The 24629-nt window shown below is 40.6% G+C and overlaps 1 protein-coding gene across 2 annotated transcripts in view; it reads right to left on the bottom strand.

Moving 5' to 3' along the window:
* CELF2 (CUGBP Elav-like family member 2) overlaps window positions 1–24629 on the bottom strand; it is a 380716-nt gene that overhangs the window by 18047 nt on the left and 338040 nt on the right. The window contains exons 10-11 of one of the 2 annotated variants that reach the window (XM_059816034.1): window positions 22009–22143; window positions 2167–2298 (exon numbers count right to left, since the gene is read on the bottom strand). In XM_059816034.1, coding sequence (XP_059672017.1) covers window positions 2167–2298; window positions 22009–22143 — 267 coding nt within the window. The remainder of the gene's footprint in view (window positions 1–2166; window positions 2299–22008; window positions 22144–24629) is intronic. The other variant, XM_059816033.1, reaches the window with a different exon arrangement.

The raw sequence follows: 24629 nt of genomic DNA, 5'->3' as shown, positions 1-24629 counted from the left end.
CTCTTGTTAATTCCCCAACTAGAAGCATGTCACTCAACTCCAACATCTCTGCACAATTACTATAGGAACTTCCACGGCCAAATGATGTTTGAATGTTTTTACTGAAGTGCTTATGACCATGGCATAGTGTGAAACATCAGACTTACTGAATGTGAGGTTTCCTGAAGGCAAACTCCTAGGCAGGTTTGAGTGTGAATGACTGGATTAGACATGGTCACTAGGAAAAGTACTGGCTCGTCATTAAAATAGACAGGGGAGGTGGTTGTAATTTGAACAATTCGCTATCGTTAGTATCACAAGTACCTGAAAGTGATAATCACAGTGCCACAACACTGTGCTGTGTTGTGGGGAAGCAGTTTCCCCTCTTTAGATCTCTCTCATATATGTATATACACAGACAGACATATCCACACACATTTTTCAAGTGCTATACACATACATATATTCTAGGCACGTACACTCTCTGTGTCCAGAAAAACATCCATGAAGAAGATTTGGGACTGAAGCCACCGTTGGTACAAGTCCATGGAAGTAATGGTGGCTTAAAACAAGGTGAAATTTGGTACTAGGTTGTGAATACACCATTAACACTTCAAATGACACATGCAGATAAGTTTGCACACACATCACCTCAAAACACTTGCTGAGACAATGTAATGTCTGTGCTTGTAGCCTAGCAAGAAGTGTTAAGAGGAGTGCAACAGAAGGGTTCCCAGGCAAAGTCAAGAGCTCATAGGTGATTCATTCTTGCTCGGTCTTGACGAAAGGGACATTATCTTGGAGTGCTCCAGTGTGCCTGGGTTTAGTACTTGTGGGAGGGAAGGAGTGGGAAGCCATACTCTGCTCTTGGTATTGTGACTCTTATAAACCAACTAAAGCACAATGACTGTTTAAGGAAAGGACATTTAATGATTTCTTACTTATGACAGGGTAGCTCTCTTACTAACAGAGCTCATGAGAGGAGATTAAGTTAGCTTTTCATGCGTGCCATTTTTAGGGGCTTGCTTTAATACTAATGTAATAATAAGAAAGGAAACATCTGCCATTTTGGGACCTAATATTTAGTTAAATTGTTAAGTCATATTTACTATGAGGTTGTTTATATGAAATACGCATGTCCTTGCCAGAAGCAAGACCTGTTTTACACAAGACCCCATGCAACCACTCAACACTGCTACATGGACATCCATTAGCCCCTTTCCTTCCCAGTTCCCAACAATGACAACCAGAGATCACAGAACAAAAAGATTGGGTGAGCAGCCAAGTAACAGTGACAAAAAGGACATCATGCAGTGCATCAGAGTGAGCAAGAGATACTGCGGAGGACATCCATTCCTGGGGGTACATTATGATGGGTCATGGACTGGCAATGACCAAATAGATTCCTTGCATCGCAAAAGGAAATGCAAGGAGCAACAGCAGCTAAAGAAAAGGGAGGGGGAAAATGCAGCTGGACAAATCTCTTCCATTGCAGGCAAAGGTGAAGTCATCATAGCAGAAACAATAAAAAAAAAAAATCCTTCTTCTTCAGGAAAATCTTGACCAAGGCTAAGAACAAGGAAGAATGTTCTAACAACTACCGGCATCAACTTAGCTGGAGATGCCAGGGTTTGTTTAAGAAGTCACAGGATAGATGCGCATGCTCTGGTGTTCAGGTGACTGACTGCATCATTCTCTTATACTTGCCAATTGAAAGCCAAAGACTTGCCTTAATTTTTAAAGTATGTTGCTCTCAAGTCAATTTGATAATTCCTAAAGACATTTTAAAAGGACTGCCTCCGTGGCAAATGTCTTTCTTATCACTACACTTCTGTGTGAGGTTTTGTACATCGGGGTGATATACCTCTTGTCAGACTCCCTAAATGAAAAAGGAGCCTCTCCTATAACCTAGATAACCCAAATCCCTGGTGACATTTCTTTTACCTTCCATACGCCCTGCAAGAAAAGGAGTCTTTATGCAGGGACCCAAGGGACTTCACTTTGCAGAGCAAACTGTGTGAAACTAAAAGACTCCAGAACTGCATCTGTACCATGAATAGAGCTAGATCAACTTGACCCCCTTATTTTGTATATAGATTAAAAAAAATCATATCATCGCTCTACAATTGATAGTTTTTGTGGCATGATTATTGGGGAAGGCTGTCCACCACAGCAATAAATACTCACTGTTTACAGTACCTGCTAGTGCATTAATATTATTCAGTCCAACAGTGGCTCCAGCCAATCCTTGGAGAGTACCCAGAGAAGTCAAAGAATTCATGGCCGCACCAGCTGTGGAATTAGCAGTTGATGCAGCCACTGAAAGAAAAAAAAAGCAAGGGAAAATTAAGGCCATATTTTGCTTATTTTAGTTGATCACAAAACAGCTTACAATAATGCTGAACTCAACAACAGGGCTACTTGCAAGAAAAAGAAAAAAAGAAAATGAGACCAATAGACCAACCTTGTTCAAGATATTACTAGTATATTTGTCCATGGAAAGTGTTGATAAGCCTTGAACTGCAAAGGATGTATCACAAAAATTAGCATTGTGCCACTGTTTGCAAACATAATACAGAAACAGTATGTATGGGATCAGGCACTTTCTCAAAAGTTTGTCAATCAACCCAGCATCCCAGCCTGATCAGCTAACCAGGCTATTGAGATGTTGCCACATTTTAAACTCTATCATCGAAAAAAAATAGAATTACTCATTGTAATTTTGTCATACAACAGCTTTCTGTTCCGGGCCCCAAATGTTCTAACAGAAATTTTAATTATTCTAAGTGAGACACTATGCCATTATGCCTCTGCTCTAGGACACTGTATGAACACCATTTAAATCCTTGAAGTTTACTAAAAGAAGGACCAGCCAAATACAAAATGTAACTACTCTCCATTTTATTGCAGGCTTTTAGCCTGGCCTTTGTACATAACTAGTTATGTATATGCACCCCATAAATGATACTATATGCATCCCCAAAAAGCTCTGCCAGAGGGGAAGCTGACGTGGAGAGAAGGTCCTTGGTACTACAATGCCAAGGGAATGATGAAGGCATGAAGTGAGATGAATCCATCTAAACTGCATGCTTAGGAAGAGAAAGAGACTCACTCTCTTGTCATAGGAAAGTAATAAAGCACCTTAGAAAGAGCTATCGTTTAGGATAGGTTGGATGAATTAGAAATGCATGTGTCTCTCATAGAAGGGCCTTGAATAACCAGTGTAGGTTAAACACTTAACTTACAGGTAGGTAAAGTTATGCCAGATGAATCACACTCATAAAAGCTGCGGAAGCAATGAGGTTTTTAGCTTGTCTCCTGAGCACTACTTTAGTGCATCAATCATAAAGGCTTTCTTTTCCTTTAAAATGTTGCACTATCTTCTGAAAAGTGAACATTTAAAATCAGAGTTTTGTTGATGATTTACCAGAGGCACATCATGCCTACACCATGCTTTTTTGCTCCTCTTCATTACCTAGCTGTGAAATGGTTAAGATCACTTTTATCTTGATGGTCTTTTGAGCTGTCAAACACATCAGATTACTAAGTGAACCCTCAAGAAAGTGGTCTCTACAATTGGCAGGGTCCAGTAAGGAAAGCAGGAGGCAACTTTTTCACTCTGTGGGTAAACCTCAAAGCTCTAACCTACAAATAACCCACCTTTACAACATTAAGACTCACCAAAAACAAGCCTTCGCACTCATGGGGCCTCAAAGTACAAAAGACTCTCCTGGTGTGGGTGAGGAGAGATTTCCAGACTCCGTGAGATATTCCTCGTCCCCACTTCCCTAGCATCTGCAATGTTAACTTGAATCATTTTATACGTTGCAGATAGAAGCAACTTTCATTATTCAATCTCTCTCCACAAAGCAATAAGAAGCCAATAATGTCTTTGATAAAAAAAAAAGTAATCAAAAAACCCAAGTAAAAAACCACTTTTGCCAGATAATGCGGGCACCAACAGAGAAGAGAGGAAAAAAATCAAGTGAATGAATGTCAGTGAATTCCCTGTGACCAACACTGCTCTGTGTTTCTGCTGATGTTCATTAGCAGATCATTTAAATGAAGTATATAAACCTCAAATCAGAAGGATCTGATTGGTTTTGACTGGGCTGAATTCCATCCATTTCTGTTACAGAGGATTATTACCCTTTTCTCTTGAGGAAACACATATATTTAAGAAATGAGAGAAATGGGGGCTAGGAAACTGCCTGAAAATTACATTGAAGCTCTTGGGGGCAAATAACTCCTGCGAATGAGAGCCATACGCTTACGGATTGTCAACACATCTGTTTGAGAAGGGAGAAAAACCTCATTAAATCCTTCCCTCTTGCGCAGCCCACAGAGTGCGTTGTCGTTGCTCTTACCATAGTCTCACTACTCAAACACGTGCTTCAGGGATGGCCAGTATCTGGGGCCAACATCTCTTTTCTTCTTTTATTCATATCAAGTTTCTCTATTCCATCAGACAAACACAGAGCAGATGCCTCAGTGATTCTTCCATTTGAAGTTGCAATGCAGATTATCTAGTTTGCCTAAATAATGACTTGGCATATAATTAATGCAAAATACTAGTTGGAGCACTGAAGCACCTCAGAAATCAGCGTTTTGTTGTTGTGGCTATTTCTTCTGCTTTGCAGTGATCTGTCTCACAGCTCCACTGGGACAATGCTTTTTCCTCTTTGGCTTATTATTTCTTTAAGCAGAAAGAAACTGAACAAATTGTGTGGTTTCCATTATCTTATTGAACACGGGGTGAACAGAAACGAAGAGAGCTCCTTTTGTTAGGACACTTGTAAAGGACAGATCCAACCCTTGCTGGGTGAGGTTTCCTGAGAGACTCCACACTAGTTATCTCCTTTTCTTTGATTGAGACCCGCATGTATGAAATGAAGATGAAGACAGTGATGAGCTAAAATGCTATCATAAAGGGGCCATAAAAGGTCCAAGATATTAAGAGAGGTGAAAATTTCTCACAAAATGCTGGATAAAACCAACAGATGAAGCAATGGTATTCTTTGTCCCCCAAAAAATTAAAGGGGGATGAGACAAAAGTTAAAAGGTCCTACAAGACATGTGTGGAGGCTTAGGCCAGCTGAAAGTTTTTACCTCATGTGCTCCCAGAACACGTTGAAATGCATCTGAAGAGAAGGACTATGCTTCTCCTGCCCTTTGCCCTTTTCTAGTTTCTTTCAACTAAAAAATTGTCACATTTATTGAATCAAAAGGAAAAAAGAAAAATCACATGCCTTGTGGTAACAGTAGATGACTGCACTACTTTGGGGGAACCTGTACAAGTCTCTTGTGTCAGCAGAGCTCTTGGGCTCCACAGCAGCTCAGAGTAATGGCACAGGAAGTATAATTCACTGTCAGAATAGCGTTATTCTATATTTATGGCTTTTAGTTGTCCAGATGACAAAAATAGATTGGATACCAACCGAATTTATAAGCTGGTTTTTACCAGGTTCCCCTGCCACCAAATAAATTAAAAGAAAACATTTCACAACTCCCTCCATCCTCCACACCAGAACATTGCTGCTCTGAATCAAATAACTTCATCATGCTGCTTAATAAACAGTAGGCATCTCTCTCCAGGTACCTAGCTTGATGTACGGACCTGTAGTGCCATTAGGAATTGCCCTCTTTGTGCTACTGGTGTACCAGCATCGGGTGCAACGGTCAGGGAAGTCAAAACACACACAAAAAAGTGCAAACAACTTGGTTTTCTGGTGTCACCCTGTATGGCATACCCTCTATCCACAATGTTTGGCGTATTATTTTTCTCTTTATACTGGGAATTTTATCCTTGCCTCCTTAAAACCTATATATGTCAGGGACTCAATATGTTTCTGGGGCAGCATTAAGTGAGCTAGCTAATACTGAAGCTAGGGGGGAGATTCAGCAGACTGGAGCTCCAGCCTGATGAATGCTGGCTGAATATACAATAGTTGGTGAAGAACAGAGCTGCTTTTTACCAGCTGCGCTGATCATTCCCTTCCAAGGTTAAGCCCTGGATAAACATCAGAACATGATAGATAAGATTTTGTCTACTCAAAGGAACTTTTTTCTCTCTAACATCAGTCATTGGAATAAGCTGACAACTTTCTCAAAGAGGCTGTTACTCAATCAGAGACTATTGGCAGGAGTTACGAGGTTGAATCCTTTGGCTGTTGTTGCAAGAGTTCAGACAAGATGTTCATCATATTCCCCACTGACCTTAAAAATCTATTAATACATGAAAATAATATCACAGCATTGGATAAAGAGGTCAGTTTAGACTTGTAAGAGTAAAGAGTTGTCCTGTAACCTGTAGAAAAATCTGCTCTGTTTCCTGCAGATATGCTGCGTGCTGGTCACCTGTTGCCTTCTCCATCCAGACCACACCCAGAGACCTTACAGAACACTTTAGCATCTTCAACCATAAAAGGTGAGAAGGTTAAACATGTTTATTTTACTGTTAGAGACCTTACTGTTTCTTCTTCAGTGACCCCTCTATTCCCACATTTCTGTCAGTCTCACAGCCTTCCTCTTTTCTTCCAAACTCAACTCCACTTTAATAAATATCCAGAAACCTTCAAATAATACAAATAATATTATTAAGAAGCTGTGAAAAGGAGAATGGCATGGCTGCAGCCTTCCCCCAACACCCCCCCAAATCACTCCCAACCCCAGCCATTTGATCTTACTGTGCTTCCTCAATTTAATTGACAAAAATGTTGCTATCAGCTTCATTATGAATAAAGAGACTTGGCCTTTGGTTAATATATTCTTTAACAGAGCTCTCTTTGATACAGAGAACACATTTTCATTTGGAGTGGATGCTCTACACAGTATAGACATTTGTGTTTAACTAGCAATGTTGCATTCATAGAGATTTTTAAGGCTGGAAGGAGATGCCATTTTCAACTATTCTCCTCAACACATATATTTCTCCCTGTAAAAGGTTATAGCACCTTTTAGGCAAGAGACTTTTTTTAATAGAAATCTAAACTAACAATGAGCCATTTCCCTTTTAATTTAAATGTTTCAACACAATTCCCCAAAAAACTATGCCAACCTAGAAAAACAACCACTATTAGCATAGCAATTTTTGGCCATTCTTTCAGCTAGCTTATGGCCATAGAGTCATGATGATTTACATCATCTGTATTTACATCAGCTGGAAAACTAGATTCAGGAGAACAGCATCTAGGAAAGGCAACGATGTGTAAATATTTCTTCGCTGTGCACACTGTGGATGGGATTAATTTCTCCACCTTTGGCAGCCTCATCATTAGTTTAAGCTAGTCTAGTCAAAACTGTTCTTTTGGATTGTCTCTGAGGTTAAGAGACCTCTGACTCAAACACCCTACCTTTAGATTTCTATCTCAGGATGGGCTGAATTGCCCTCTGGAAGTGCCCCTGTTTCCACTGATTGAGATGGTGAACTCAAAGTAGACGTAGACCATTCAGAGAGGAAATGTGCTGTGGGATGGATCCTGCCCTTCCTGTCGGCCACACGTTGTGTTACAAGCCTGTGATCTGAAAACGAGGGATCTGCTTTGATCCTGCACGTAGAACCAATGCCAAACCATGCAAACTCAGGAGTTTGAATGTAGTCACCTCAATCAAATCTTGGGCTCAGAAAATTGCCTGGTGCTGGCCAATTCTGAGCTAATCTGCAGAGGATGTGCACTTTTCTGCCAAGCACACCCTGTCAGAGAAAGGAGCTAGGCAGCAGGGACTTACGCAGTGTTGCAGTATAGGTCATACAAAGTAGGCTGGCCTTGCACAAGAGCACGTGGGATGAGCTAATCTACTAGATGCTATTGATGCCTCTCCCACTTCTGCCTCAAACTTCTTAAGCTGGCCATGATAAAGCACTCACTATGCTTTTTGCTGCAAGACAGGGCTAATTCTTATTCTTCCAGTTGCTGGCTTGTTTCTTAGAAAGCCTTATCTTGGAGGCACAGGCACATTCTTGTCATGCCTGTGTACTTCCTACACCTAAGACCAAGGAATGCCCTTGGTAGGGCTTCTAGGCATACTGAAGCAAGAAAACCATAGACCTATGCTCATCTGTAGTACAGCGTTGGGCAAATCCCACCCCTCTCATTTCTCAGGGCATTTATAAAATGAATCCTCTTCCCCAACAAAGGAGGTCAAGGGAGGCTGCCTGAGCACTTGGTGATGAAAGAAAGTACTCGATAAACACTCCTTCTCACTGTTGCTCTGAATAAAATAACCTATTCAAATCACACATGTACCGCTACGATTTAGCAAAGAGACTGTTTGCAGTGTGTAGCTGACCCCATTCTTCCCTTAATTTTTTTGGTAAATGTTTAAGTAATAAAGAACTCCAATGACTTCTTAGCCAAGTCATATACTACAGAAAAAAGGGGTCTCTTGGAAACTCCATGCTATATATGCTAACTTGGCAGTATTTCATGGGTGGTGACACGAAGGCTGTGCACTCTCTCCGTTCCTCTTCGCCTGTCCTGTTCCTTTCCTCCTCTTCCAACACTGGCATACTGTCTGGAAATGGTACACAGTCACACTGCAGGCCTGGGACTAAGCTATTAAGAATATCAAAGAAGCATTTCAAAAATTTTAAGTGAACTTTCTTTTTGGAAGCATTATTTTGGTTTTAGGGCAGGACTCAAGGAGAGAACGGGCAAAGAAAAGCAAGGCCAGCTGGAGGGTTGCTGTAGACCTTCACCCGCCCCACCCATGTGAAGAGAGCAGCTAATGTTTCTGCAGCAGAACCAGCTTCCTGCTGCTGCAGGGCTTCAGGGCAGCTCCAAGACCGGCTTAACTATGCCAGGGCTTTCCACATAGAGATTCACAACGGTAACTGTGTCAGCCCTGCTGACAGCTTTGCTTTAGGCAGCTCTCGGTTACACTCCACAATTGCCTGTCACTACCTAACGCGTGGCACAACAGGAAGCTCAACGTTTACTTTGATATCAGCTACCTGCTTATCTGTGTTCTGGTCACATCCTGCTTAGTCAGTTGTAGAGGATGGGCATATGTTTAAAAGCAAACCACACCGCTTGGCTGTCAACTACAACTTTGTTCTTTTTTTACTTAATGGAGAGTTTAAGTAACTCAGTGTTCAAAGTACTTATTTTGCTCTGGTTAAGATGATACAGTAATGCACCAGGGATCAATATTACCCACAGATTTAAGGTTCAGTATCTCTATGACTTTAAGCATGAGAAGTTGCAGAGAAAACACATTCTCTCTTGGGACAGACTCCTGTCAAATCTGTATTGGCAGTTGTCTGAGTCCAGAATCCTTTCTTGTACTGAATTTGGGTGTATTTCTGATTTTCTGTTGCCTTCCTGAGCTCACTGACTCCAAGGACTAGATGAAATAGATCTGACTTAATCTGCTCCTGACTGAATGGCTGCCATTCAGAGAGACGCAGACAGGCAGAGTTGGCCAACAGGAACCTTATGAAATTTAACAAGGACAGACGCAAAGTCCTGCACCTGGGAAGGAATAATCACTTTCATTAACACAGGCTGAGGATGGATGGGCTGGGGAGCAGCTCTGCTGAGAAGGACCTGGGGAGGTCCTGGTGGGACGTGACCATGAGCCAGCAGCATGCCCTGGCAAAGAAAGCCAACAGCATCCTGGGCTGTTGGAACAGGAGAAGAGCCAGGAGACCCAGGTGATTTTTGCTCTTTACTCAGCACTTTTAAGATTATATCTAAATGCTACATCCATATTTGGGCTCCTCATTGCAAGGAAAACATTGATCAGCTGGAGGGAGTTCAGTGAAAGGCCAGTGAGATGGTCAGGGGCTGGAGCACTCATCCTGTAGCAAGCTGGGCTTGTTCCGGCTGGAGAACATATAGCTTCAGGTGGACCTAAAGCAGCCTCCCAGTACTTATGAGGAGGTCATCAGCTAGATAGAGCAGTAGTGCATGGTGGGAGAAGGAGAGGTAAATTGAAACAAGAGAGGTTCAGTCCAGATATAAAGAAAAACATTTGTACCGTGATTGTCAAGCACTGGAACAGATTACCCAGATTGCCCAGTCCAGGTCCTTGCAGGTTTTCAAGACTTGACTGGATCAAGCTCTGAGCAACCTGATCTCACCTCACACCTGACCCTGCTTTGTGCAGGGGGTTGGACTACAGACCTCCTGAGGGACCTTCCAACCTTGATTATTCTATGAGCCTACGAAAAGTAGAACAGTGTAGCGGAAAAGTAGAAAAAGTCAGGTAACACTGAGGCAGAATGAAAGCAAGCTGAAGAACGAAGATGTGTTGGCAGAAAACTGAACAGGAGATTTGGCTTCTGTTTTTGGGTCTGTCTACAGGAATAGAGGTTGACACCAAATGAGCTGCTTAACTCTTAGCTGTGCTTCTGAGTCTAGTCTGCCACAACTACTTTGCGTGTAAAATTTCCAGGGTTAGATCTCCATCTAACAAAAGGAGGTCCTGACCGTGGATGATTCCTTGGGATTTTAGATTCCTCTTACTTTCCTTTAGATTTAGCAACATGCAACAGAAAATAAAATTGCAGTAGAAGAATGGAAAGAAAGAATATAAAGAAATTATGCAAAGAGAGTAAATGCAGTAAAAAAGGAAAATCAAAATTATTTTAATACTTCTAACATCTCCCCAGTCAGTGACATAGAAAAAAAAAATTGTAAGAGTTGGGGAAAATAGGAAAAGAAATATTAAACCCAAAGTAAAAATCTCTAATTTTAGCGAGTTTAATTTAAAATCTTTGTTTCCTACCCAAAATTTCTTGGATAAACAGAATATTCATTTGTCTGTTTGTTAGTACAAGAGGGATAATAAAACTAAGAGACAACACTGGATTTAAGGATAATCAGATTAAGACTGCATTCTCTGTTTTCTTTCTAATCTTTAGTTGCAAAACCCAACGACATTTGGAACAATGTCTTGCAAACTGTATCTAAACAAGACAAACACCTGCTGGCCTGCGTGAAAATCTAAAGATATTGGGCAAAGTTTAGTTGTGTTGGACGAAGTCTATGCAAAGCTTCCAACTTTGGTCTGACTTCTAACATCTTATTTTGGTTGTGGTACTCTCTTAAACAGAGAAGAAAGGCACCCAACTGTAGAAGGTTCTTATGTGGCGGGGAATCTGGACCACCCATCTGCTATTATACGGGATTCTGGCCAGATCTGATCTTATATGCTTAATGTCAATTGATTAAGGTGTATTCTCTTTATGTAGCACTAACAACAACTGGTTGTTTTAAAGAGATAGAGGCCAAAAAACCTTCTCCTAAACACGTGAATTAAGTGTCTCCTATGGGAAGGACTAGCAATTCAAGCGCAGTAATGATGGAACTTCTGAAATGGGGATTATAAACATGGGCGTGGGGGAGAAGTGGGCAAGTCAATCACACTGCCCATGTGACATTGCTCTCAGGAATTTGCAGTTGCGTTTCTGCCTGAAATGAGCACACTCTACGGGCTCTGACTGCATAAGGAACATTTTAAAGGGGAAGAATAATTAAGCTATGACAGAGGCATCATCATTATTAGATAATCACAACCCAGGGGCATTAACAAATGTTGAGTGTCGCTAATCCCATGGGGTCTAATTATTCTGTGATAATAACCACACCTCCAAGTTTTAATTTATTCTTCTGGAGAATCTAGGGGGGGAGGTGGGGGAAAGGGGGTATTTTAATATTTTTGCTGAAAGAAGATGCAGTTGGCCTTTCAAGAGGGCTCATCAGTATTCTAATCTAACTAGCATGTGTGATTGGCATTAAATTGTCTGCCCTTTACGGTCATCTCCAGCCAATCCAAGTATTCACCCTTGCACAAACTGGTGGTCTCCCAGTTGCTAACATAGCACCAGCATGCACCAGTTCTGTTTTTTGGGACAATTTTTGGCAAAGGAGAGGTGGATCTTCCTAGTCCGGGGAGGTTAATTCTCCATAAGGTCCTCTGACAAACACATTACCATTTGGGGGGAGACAGAAGTAAAAACTTGCTCGTTTTCTGGTATCTTGGAAGTGCTGTCTGATATGTCAAAAAGGAAGATTCTAGTAAGTTTAAGTGCTCTGCCTGTGCTTGGCTAGAATAAAATAAAAGTGACAGACACACTCCAGGGAAAGAGCACCAGAAAAGCAAGCCAGCAAGAAAGAGTTGGGGGGAAACAAGAATGACAATATAGAAAGACATATAATAATGTCACAGCCTTTCTCAAATAAGTCAGTGTTTCTCTACTTCTTCATTACTCACAGGTGAACAATTCCTGTGAGAGATTGTCCGTATCTTCTCAGGGTACAGGAAAAGAGAAGCACCAGTGAGGAAAGGGGGAAGCGAGAGCAGCGTCCACTCACCATCTGGTTGCTTCTGTGTGTCTGTGTGCATGCACATGCAAATGAGACTAAGGGAGACGGAGTGGGAGAGGGAGAGCAGGAGAGGAGTCTTTCCCCATGGTGATCCTTTTGGCTGAAGCTGGCTTTCTGAAACAGTTTTATATCCTACAAAGTCCTTTGAGTACATTCACTTATAAAAGAAAAAAGAGAAAACAGTGAGGTGAACCAACTCATTCAAAATCTTTGCAAATTCAGAAGAAGCCAAGATCTTCAAGAACTGGAGACTAACTTTAGACTCATAAATCCATACTCTTCAGTAGCGCATGGGTATTGAGAGCTAAGGAAGCTCTGGGAGCTTGGGGCAAGTGAAAATCAGGGTCACTTATCTTAATCACTTATGTCACTTATATTAAAGCCTAATGACATTTCTGATTATCTTGAAATTACAGTGTTTACACTGAGGACCTTCCATAGCAGTACAGGGAAGGAGGAGAAAACAGAGCACACAAAGATACTGCAGGTATGGCAGACAAACCTATCAGCTGGCTATTCTTGTAGTTTTCTAGTCTTACAAACGGTAAGTTTCCTCCAAACCTATCTATCCAACAGAAAGTATTTTAGGAAACAAGGCTTTATTGATTGGGCATATCTTTGTGAACCTAGGCTACTGTGTTTAAGGGTACATTTTCCTGTGAGATTATGAAGGTGGAGAGAGAGAGTAAAAAGCAAGTTAATATTCTGGGCCAATTCCACACTGATGCTTCTGTTCTGTTGAAATGTCTCGCTCAGTGAAGACCATCCACCTCTAGTATAAACTACAAGTCATATATCCTATTTCAGCACTGTGCCTGCAACATATCGTGCACTCTCTCCAGCAGACCACAACGATAAATTGCTTTTAGTTTTGGGTGGGAAGTATTTAAAGAGAGGCTGGGGAAGAGAGTAATAGGGCACAGTGGGCTGGCTTGGGTTAACTTCATAGCTGCCCCTTAGATATTTCGAACTGTAACTCAGACTGAAATCAAACCAAAATGAAACCCCACAATATGAAGAAAACAAGGAATAATTACTGAGCATTTATGACTCTGTTTTACTCAGTGGGGCCAAGGGCTGTGGCCTGTGTTCACTGAAGCACCACTGAGTCCACATCAAAACCAGAGCATTAGCATTTCTACAGGGAACTTCCAGCTGTGCTCTCATGTCTGCCACTGCTATCTCACACTATTTGGAGCAAGCTATTCAGGGACTCATGCCCAGATGCTGAAACAACCTCCATGTGGAGCCACTTCAGCATACAACCACTTTTAAATCACTTTCCAAAGAATTTCTCATCTAGAATCAAAAAGGCCAGGATCTCCTTGAGGCCAGGATCTCCTGCCTGGAGTACTGGTTTCCATCACGCTGCCCCCCATGTGCCTGCAACATCTTTGACAGACTTTTACCACTAAGTAACAAAAAGCAACAAGCAGTAGCATCTCTCTGTAAAAAAAGAGTGTCATTAGAGTCCCAGTCTATAGTTAAAGGTAAGCAATGTTTTTGTTGCAAGAGTGCTAGTCACATGCATACATGGCAATTCAAATTCTAGTACATGGGAGAGGATGGCCGGATTCATCTTCATTTTCACATCTCTAATACATCTGTCTTAAGATCAGGTAAATAGTCCTTAGGAGGTGTTTGTCTTTCCATTGCTGCAAGATGTGCCTAAAAGATTTGTTTACTTCTGACACTTAGGACTCCTATCCATGGTATTTTAGAATAGAGATGAGATAAACTATATATTGAAAATTTGAGTCTGTTGGTAAAGGAGTTGTGAGTCCAGAAAGTGCATGAACAATAATTTCCATGGAAGAAGGGATTTTTAGTGGGGTGTGCAAGCACAACCTCATTGTAACAGCACACCACAAGAATAGTCATTCACCTCTGTAAGCTGCAGAAATCGAGAAATATCTTGTCTCATGTAAAATTACTCAGCCAGGTCCTTTGCAGACCATTTGTAAAGTCATATGTAGTTCAATGTGGCACTGGTTCCTTTCATTCATATTGCACATTTTTGTTCTGCTAACAGCAAAGGCAGTCAAGGGTTTACTTTATTTGGTTTTAAACTCATGCAGTTGTTGGAGATATTTTTGTTTGGCCAATGCATAAAATAAATCAGTGGCCCCATATTCAAACAACTAGCTCTTTTCAGACAATGCTGAAACAATTAGTTTAAAGACATTCATAAACTCTAATTTCCATTATGTTCCACAATTTATCCTGCCTTAGGAAAACAGACCATGAGTATCCATGGACATGTGCACTTTTCAGTAGGGTTGAAGGAGCAGCGCTGGCAGTAGTAAACCTTGAACAGTTAAAAGCTCCTTCAAGTGCATGAGTTTTGCTAAGATTTACATTATGTCCTGAACACTATAAACTCCAGCGTTTCCTGGTCTGGCACTTCTTCTAAGATATATAGCATATAAGCTCACATATCCACCTGTGTAGCCAAGCTGATAGTATCATGTTTCTTTAGTAGAAAACAACTCTGAATGAACTTGAAATAGTACTTCCAACAGAAAGAAAAATAGCCTTTTTTACAAACTGGGATCCTTGTGGCTTGAAATAGAGATTACAAGTGGGGTAGAGAGACATTTACAAAATATAATGTATTACAAAGCGTTATTTGCATACTACAAGCAAAGTAAATCCTGACATGTGCTAAGGCAATGGATTTCATACTTTAGGAAAATAATGATGTACTAATGTTTAAAAAACAAACATGTCTCCTGTTGAATTAGATCCTACTAATCCACAGTTTAGTACTGTACACTGTTTCCTAAAAAAACCCCAAAGATTTAACTAGCCCAATGCTTCACAGAAAAATATGCACGTGTTTCTGTCCTGCAGCATACAACTTTGGTATTTATGCAATTCTGAGGAAACAGTTGGAGATTCTTCTGTGCCAAAGATTCATAAAATGGTAATGCTTATTCTAAAAAAGAGGCAAGGAGCTTTTGCAGTTGTCGGGCAGCCTCACACTTCTTCACTGACAGGTTCTGCCCACCCTAAGCCCAGCCGCTTAGCAACTGAACTTCCCAAAGATCCTTTAGGCTGAATTGATACACCTGTTCAGAAACCAATTTGCTAGGAGAATATACAAAGACCCGTTACATTTTAAGGGACAAATCTGGGAACAGGTCATTCCGGTTAATTGATGGCCTGCCTGCTGCCATCGGCATCCTTCGCTGGCTCGTTTTTCCAAATGAGGAGACCGGGGAGGGACACTGCTGTTCCAGGGAGGCTCCGGGAGAATTCATCACCCTTCACCTCCCCTTTTCCTGCACTGGGACTCTGGGAAATTTTTAGCCTCAATTCCTACTCTTTTCCTCTTTAGGCATTTAAGACATTTTGAAGCATTATTAAAAATACAAATATAGGTCAAAAATGCATGCCCAGTATCCTGTTTTTGGCTCCCATATGTGTGTTTGGATGCCTGCTTAAGGGTGACCTAATTATCAGACGGGCTTAGCAGCAATGCATCTCTCCAAGAAGTAGCATAATCTCTGGGCACTAAGAGCGGTCAAAATCAATTCACTTACTTAGGAGCCTAACCACCGACTCAGAAATTTAACACTGTGTGGGTAAGCCCAGCTGACACACAACAGTTCACAAATATACTTCTCCCATCACAAATCTCCTTGAACTAGGCAGTCAAGTGACAGGCGCTGGGTGGTGGGCATGCAAAGGCACGATTTTCTTTCAAGGCTTCCTTACGAACACATACTTTTAAAAAATGGGTGCTGAGATGAGGGTTAAGGCATTGGACTGCTCTATGCTCAGAGCACTAAGATAATGGTGGTAATAACAAGACTAGTTTTAAATAGAAAATTGAACATCATACACTTCGGTTGTTTAAGCATCTGTCCAGCTGAGGTATGGGTACTGTATGTAGACTGTATGTATCAAACTTTTAAGAGATGTGCTATATTTATCAACTGTTATCTTTATCCTAAAACTAATGAACATTATGCTAGGGAAGTTTCCTATCTACTGCAAAACTAATAAAGCTTATTTTAAATTATTCTATAATAATGGTACGTTATTTTAAATGATTTTATAATAATGGAACCTGCATTAATTCCACATGAAACGGTACAAAAATCATCAATTTGTACTACAGTATGAAGAGTGCCATTCTGCATTTTAAGCTGATCTTTTCCAACATGAAACACCTACCTCAATTCATTCTTCAGCAAACTGTCAGACCTTCCTACACACCTACTGGTAGGGTTATTTTTGGATCATCCTGGAAGCAAATCACAGCTATCTCAGTGGGTGTACTGGCCTCTAACAAAATGTCACGGTGGCATACTTGCACTGCTGATTGGAGAAAAACGTATTGTACTGAAGTGAACAAAAAGAGAATCTTCTAAGAATGATTATTTGAACATTCTTCACTGCTTCTCAGCTGAAGCATCTTGTATATTCTATAAAATCTCTAACATTTCAACAATTGTGTTCACAACATGAATACCTTCAACTAACAAAGACAATCTTCATGCTATATTAGGGGGTAGAGAAAATAACGAACCATGGAGGCTAACTATAAGTTATAATCCTCTGCTTTTAGCAGGGGGAAAGGATGATTTAATTCTTACAGGACAGGCATTGTAATCAGTTTTTTTTCTCTTTTTCAGTTTATTCTTTATTTCACAGACTTCCTTTTTCGGGGTTGTTATTCTTCAATGTCAGCATCTGTCTGAAAATGAGTATTTTTAGACTTTTGTGCTTAGGAGAGCTTTTTTCAACATAAGAGTTAATGGCTGAATTCTGATATAATATGGCAAAAGCTGCGCTGGATTTTAAGAGGTCGTTAAAGAAAAACATCTTACTTTCCACACTGACAATATTTTTTTGCAGAAAGATTTCTTTCTAGGTTTACGCAGCAGATAAACCTGAAGAGCTTTTTTACCGAAGCATGAATAGCTTGTTCAGCTGTGTGAATAAATAATAGTTTAGAGAATCAAATAATCATGAAAATGTCACGGAAAATCAAGGCTCCAAAGTCTGAAACTGAATTAGCTTCTGGTTTAGCAATTCTATCCCCCCACAGCTCAAAAGTTATATTGTGTATGTTTATGCAGATAAATTTGGATGTATAATTAGATGTTTTGTCTCTTCATTTGCACATAGAAGGGCTTTCCTACTGGCTACTGAAAAAACATTTATGCATGAATTTCAAGAAAAAAAATTGAAATGAGCTCGCACAGGCTGTTGAATCTCCACCCTTGGATATATTCAAACCTTGGCTGGACACGACCTTCACCAACCTGCTCTAAGTGGTCCTGCTACGAGCAGGAGCCTGGAGTAGAGACCTTGGGAAGTGTCTACCAAACTATGTGAGTCTGTGACTCTAATGCTATGGCATTAAACAAAAAAAATCCGTGCAGTGATGATGAGAAGGGCAAGATGACAAAGTAAGCTGGTGTCTGAAACCCAACATTATTATCCTTGGGAAAATTAGGGTAGCGGGTCACCTGAGGCAAATTAAATGTCAGCCAGGGTTAGAGGCAGATACTCTGATCCTGAGCTTGTAAGTCCCTCCTTCACATCCACCTCCAAGCCTGCCCACTACCCACTGAATTAACCATAAATCTCTGCAGGCTCTGGAATAGCAGTCTCCCTGCAAGCTCTTTGCTAGTTGATCCATTTGCAGCACGTGGCAAGGACAGTCTCTGGAGGACAGGACAAGGTTCCTGACACTTAGCTGAGATTCATCTTGCCTAAATTGAGAAATTTACAGTGTTGATACCTATACCTGAGGTAGTCGCTCCAAAATCCCTTCCCAGTTAATGGGAAATGCAAACTTCCAGGGCCCAACCAAAAAGGAGTTGAGACAAACTGTCTCAGACAACCTAGAGCCAGGTAAAAGCTACCCCAGCCCAAATCCTTATGTTATGATATACTACAAGTACCTGCCTTTAAAACAGGAAAGTATTCTAAGCAAATGAAATGAAAAGAAAGTGAAGAATTAATTAACTAAATAGAGGTGATTAAAGTAAATAAAGGAAACAATTATCATATCAAAATAAAAGACAAGAAAGATGATTAAATGAGTCTTCAAAAGACCCGTGAGAAACTCATGAAGACATAATATGCATTTACCTGGTTTTTATTCTTTCATGATTTCATTTTCATTTTTATTCACTGCCATCTGATAATTGCAAGAAACAGTTACTTTAACCATGGGCAATTTAAACCATTTTAATTTTTTTTCCAGGGCCAAGATACAAAAGAACCTATTTATTGCCTGAGGGGATTTTTACTAAAATGAAAGCTTAATCTTTCATGTTTTTTTAAGCAAAGGCTTTTAAAAAATCATTTCTAACAATGCTGTAGGGAGAGACTTCCATGGGTATGCAAAATTGAAATTATAAATTTACAATTATAAAAAAATTAATAGTTTGGGGGATTGCATTGTCTCTGTTCTTTCTGAATGAATACTGTTTCAAGCTTAAGAGAAAGTATTTAGCACATGGAGGAGAATGAGTGTCCTTAGACTCTCTTGTGGTCAAAGCTATTTAGTAAGAACGTATGAGAGAAAGATCATTGGCGTTTAATTTGTTTGGAAATATGTGATTGTATGAACGTTGAAGAAGGAGTTTCATACAGCTTGAACACTCACTATTAGATGCTGAATATTTTTCTCTTCTTTTTGAATATACTGCAATTAGAAGCCAGCAGCAAAACTTGACATCCTCAAATATCAGATGCCCTGTTAGTTCCTCACTTCCTGACCCCTTTTTCCATGTTGCCAATGCATCAAAGTTGGTCTGACCACCATCCCTTCATAATAGTTTGATGCGCTGAAGGTTGCTAAATCTTATCTATGTAAAATTAAACTGCAAGATGAATTTTAACTGAAGTAACCACCATTTGGGGCTCTTACGACGCATGTCTACAAAGGACAGAACAAGAGTTCTTGGTCAAAGATTGATTCAGAAGAGATCTTCAGGAGAGATATAGTTACATATGGGTAGAAACATGGATACAATATATGTGGCTGCCATGGTTTAAGGCGTATTAGTAGTACATGCTCATGCCCATCCCTGTTCCACGCAGTATTTTGGCTTTAACAGCATCAAGAAAAGGATTAAATTTAAACACGTGCCTTTGCACTCTTCTAAATTTGGGAAGTTTTCTGAACTGAGAAATATTAATTTAATGCATTATCTGGAGACACACAAACATTTCTTCCTGGGCTTAGTGCAGGCTTTGAAATCAGACAAAATAATTTACATTTATGAAACACAACAAACTGAAGTGTTCTATTAAAAGAAAACTAGACCAAAAAAATACCCTCAAGGCCTCCAAATATCCACACATTGAAAGGCAGATTTAAATGTTTTCTGCCAACATATTTCACGTTTTAATGGAAATACTTTGAGCTACTATGAAAAGCTTTATCGAACTAAATTCATTTTCCATAGAGCAGAGAAGAATCATTGACGGTATTATTCAGGTTTACAAAATATTTAATAGGGTGGAGAATGTGGAACCAGATAAGAAAGGTTAAACTGAAGGACATTTTTCCAAGGCTTGATTTTAGGTTGGTTGTACAACATAAATAGGTCAATGGACCTATTAGATACAGACTTTCTCTTTGACACACCACGCTATCTAATACTAGAATCGCTTGTGTACAGCTACCGTCTATAAGACTTTCAAAAGCAATTGTCATTCTGAATACACTATTTCAAAGGCTAAATGTCAAGAATCTTTTGAAAGTAACACATCTTCAATGTGTTAGCCAAGAGCATTAATCTCTTCAGAAAAAACTTGGTATCTGCTCTACAATAGCATCCTGAGCAATCCTCTAGTTATCCCAAAGAAGTATCTGCCTAGCCCAGCTGAAGCACCTTTCTAACTAGGTGCTTCTGCAGACTTGGACATCAGATGAAACCACCTTCCAGGTACTCAAGGAGCCTTGAGACCAGGTTAAAAGAAGGAACAGCAAGTCAGCCAGGCTGGATAAGAAGATTGTGTTGGAGAGGGAGAAAGGAAAACGTGGACCTTAAGGATGAATCTGAGCCCTGTGCTAACATGGCGAGACCAAGAGCACGACAGAAACGTGCTGCTGCCTGAGGTTCTGGTGCCACTTTGCTGCAGAGCAGCAGCAATAAGGAAAGTTCATTTCCAGCCCCTCTGCACCGCAGTGCAGTATGTTCAGTTGCCCTGAGAAGTCTTGTCAGTACGGCTCAAGAAATGTATTGGGAGGACAGGCCACTCAGACATTTAACAGCTAAACTGCAGAAACGCTACAGAGCATGCATGAAATGCAACATTTCCACTTCTATAAATGGGTGACATTTAGACAGGAGTAGCGCAGAAGCAGTGACACTGAGTGCACTAGCCTTTTGCAAAGCGTTAAGGCCCAGCTCCAGGATGGAGGGAAGAGATTGCTCAGGTTTAAAAAAATATATCAGCAAACCAAAATTATTTTCACCGAACCTGCTTCTCAGAGATATTGCGAATGAATATTATTTTTAGGTCGAGATGAGGCTCACATCAGAAACAGGAAAATGCTGCACAGACTTCATATTTAGACAAGCTGCCTTCCATTTAACCTCTCCCCCAAACAAACAATAAAACCGTAATGTAACGGGAAGCACCGGCCAGCTTGAACACCCGGCACCACACTCGGTCCCAGTTCTATTGTGCAGTGAAGACTGTTTTCCTTACTGATGAGCTCAAACCGTCTGCCATGAATTACTTTTTCATGGGGAATAAATACACACTTAAACAAAGATTAAACACAAATGTTCTTTAGTGGTGTCTAAAATAATATGAATGTTTTTTAGAACAGCAATAAACAAACTTCATGATGCAAATAATTACACCCTGCAGCCTTTATTTAAAGATAAGTGGCCGGATTCTTGACTCAGCTGCATCACTGTAAATCCAGAGTAACTACACTGAATCAACACCTCTCTCCATGGATTCTGAGGACGCTGAAATGTTACTGAACTCTGGATTTGCCCTGATTTCTCTCCAGGGTTTTGCAGACATTGGACATGCATGGCTGAAATTCTACATGGTGGGCACGGAGGCACCACCACCTCTTATCCTGTCCCTTATTCCCACATAAATCCATCTTCTGCTTAGTGTAATGAAGTCCGAATCTGGCTATGTATTCCTTGTGCATCTGATATCACTTCTGTAACTGTATTCTTAGTTAGGACCAGAAGAAAGCTCAGCTGAGGCTACAGCAAGAAAAAGAGAAGGAAAAAAGAGAGAACGACTTCACAAAAATTCATGATGGGTGAAGGCAATACGTGCACGATGTGCTGGGAATCAAAGATCAGTCTCTACGGATTAAAAACAACTACCTCAGCTGATCTTTCTGTAGGATGGGAAGGATTGGCTCGTGTTCTGAATTCTTTCTGAAAAGTATAATTTGGCTTAAGTTTCCCATACAACTGTAATTTTCATGTAGTTTTGTAAGATGGGTCCGTTAGGGTTTAATGGCCTCTGAAATGATTCTGGAAATGTGAACATGCCCACATTGGACCACTTGAAAAATTAGTTACTTGCTTAAAAATGACAGCAACAAAAATGTATTCAGCTATTAAAAGGGTCTTCAGAATTTATATGAGCACAGAACTTAGACACAACCGGAATCACTGTTTTAACTACCATCTTCCCATTTATTGCCATGTTTGTATTTTGAAAGCAAGCACTCTGCTCTTACCGGGACTTGTGAGGGCTCCCAGAGCACCAGTCGTTGTGGAGAGAGGATTTGCATTGGTGGTCGTAGCTGAGGTTTGGGCGGCGGCTGCTGCAGCTGCTAAAGTTGCCAAATTCTGTAACTGTAAAGCGTTCATACCTGCGCGGAGAAGCAATAGGGTTAATTAAAACATGTAATAAAAAAACCCAAAACAACTATTTTCAGTGGATATGGAGCTTGGGATGTACCTTGCCAAGAGATTCAATTATTCCTTTCACTCCTAAGACATCTATAATCTGGGAACCACCTCTAACAGTCCCCGAATAGCATCTCTCGCCTCTCTACCTTGGAGCTGAGAGAATATAACAAAGGCACCAGCCTATAGTTCAGGAAAATTAAATGTGGTTTGTGCCTCTTCTATAAGGGAAGTGTAGAATTAAAAGTAATTTAAACTCTGTGTGAAGCCCAGGCACGATACTATTTCCTGACACAACAGGGGGTGTAAAGAAGATAACTAACGTTTAAAACACATTCAGGACAGGGTCATATAATTGGGATGAATACTATTTGTTTCCTGTGTCTCCTCTGAATATATCTACTATGGCTACACTGTGCAATAGCCAATAATTGTGCTGATTTTACTTTCGATCGTTCATTTCTAAAAACACATATGAACTAAGAACATCAAATTAGTATCAGTCTGATCAGAGAGCCATCACTGAGGTAGGGACTTTCAGGCCATAAGCTCTGGACTGTGATATCAAGCCTACCCAATCATCTGTCACTTCATTATTTTAGAAGATGTGGGGGAGATACACCTGCATTTCAATGAGGACCTTCAAGAAATGGATGCATTTAAATAGCAAAGGCTTTAATTTAGATGGCAAGTAAAGAAAGACAAACAATAAATCGAATTTATGTGAAATGGAAGAAAAGGTGATTAAGAAACAGCAAATGGCATTTATTTGATTTCAATCAGAGGGACAGGAGTCTGCCTCTCCAGAGGCCTTCAAGTTACCTGCCTTTTACCTTGGACGCGACAAAGTACTTAGGTACTTACTCTAAGGCTAACTGCTTCAGTAAGAGACTAAAATGCAGATACAAGTTAGGTGCTAGCATTAACCAGACTGGGTCCTTCTCAGGATCCTCTGAATAAGACACAACTGTCCCCAGGGGCGATGTTCAGACTGGGTGTTTACATATGGACGTGAGAGAGATTGTTTGGATGGCAGTGAGAGATCATCCTTTTAGGTTTGGACACATGAGGGAGAACTGTGCATGCTGCTTGAGCCCTCAAAAGAATTGACAAGGTGCATAAAAAAATACTAAAAGAGTTTTATTATGTTCTTGTAGTCCTGATAATGTAAGTACCCACAAAAGGTTAGGTGGTAGGAAGACCAATACCTTTTTTAGACCGAGTGATAGAGCTGGGAAGACTGCATGAGCTTTGGGGAACACCCAAAGAAGAGCTTGAGTGCCTGAAATCTTGTCCAATTTTTTCTGAATGTTAGTTTGTCTAACAGGACATACTACTTCTCCCTGCACACGTTGTTTCTCAAGCCAGGGGAACTTAATAACAACTTGGAGAAGATGAAAAAAAAAGAGGTTAAACAGAATACTTTGTAAGTAAGTTTGAGAAGAAAAAGAAAGCAATGAAGGAGAGGTATTTTCTAGGAATTGAGAACTCCTGCAATAATGCAGAGTGATATTACTTCCAAATGTGTATGTTGCAGACTGAGGTTGGTACAATCAATGAGCCCCATAAAGAGGTATTCTTACTATCCCAGCGTTAGGAACTGTGAGATGAACCTTGATATAAGCATCTATTTGTGAATAAACACCCAAATTCAAATACAGCATGTTCCAACAGGTAGGTCAGGTCTCAGGTGAGCACCTAGCTGGGCTGAGGTTCTAACTTCTGTGCCTCAGTCAAATGCCGAGAGTCAGCTCAGATGTTGGTGCTTTTGAAAATGTGACACGATGACAACTGCTGGAGAGGGTACAGCAAAGGGCTACGAAGATGATTTAGGGGACTGGAACATCTTTCTTATGAGGAAAGGCTGAGGGACTTGGGTCTTTTTAGTCTGGGGAAGAGAAGACTGAGGGGGGATCTTATCAATGCTTATAAATACTTAAGGGGTGGGTGCCAGGAGGATGGGGCCAGTCTTTTTTCAGTGGTGCCCAGTGACAGGACGAGAGGTAACGGGCACAAACTTGGTCATAGGAAGTTCCATCTGAACATAAGGAGGAACTTCTTTCCTTTGAGGGTGGCAGAGCACTGGTGCCCAGAGAGGTTGTGGAGTCTCCTTCTCTGGAGATACTCAAAACTTGCCTGGACACATTCACAGAATCACAGAATCACAGAATCAGTACGGTTGGAAAAGACCTGTAAGATCATCGAGTCCAACCTGAAAAAAAAAAAAAAAGAAAAAAAAAAAAACCACCACAAAACCCACGCCACACAACAACAACAACAAGCCACAACCCACCCAACACCACACAGCACCATGTCCATCAAGCTACATCCCACAATGCCACATCCACACGCTCCTTGAATACCTCCAGGGAGGGTGACTCTACCACCTCCCTGGGCAGCCTGTTCCAATGTTTCACTACTCTCTCAGTAAAGAACTTTTTCCTAATAT

The sequence above is a fragment of the Gavia stellata genome, chromosome 4 (genome assembly GCF_030936135.1).
Source record: "Gavia stellata isolate bGavSte3 chromosome 4, bGavSte3.hap2, whole genome shotgun sequence".
Lineage (NCBI taxonomy): Eukaryota > Metazoa > Chordata > Aves > Gaviiformes > Gaviidae > Gavia > Gavia stellata.
Note: the sequence above shows the minus strand (reverse complement) of the source record. Positions and strands in the feature narration are given on the sequence as shown.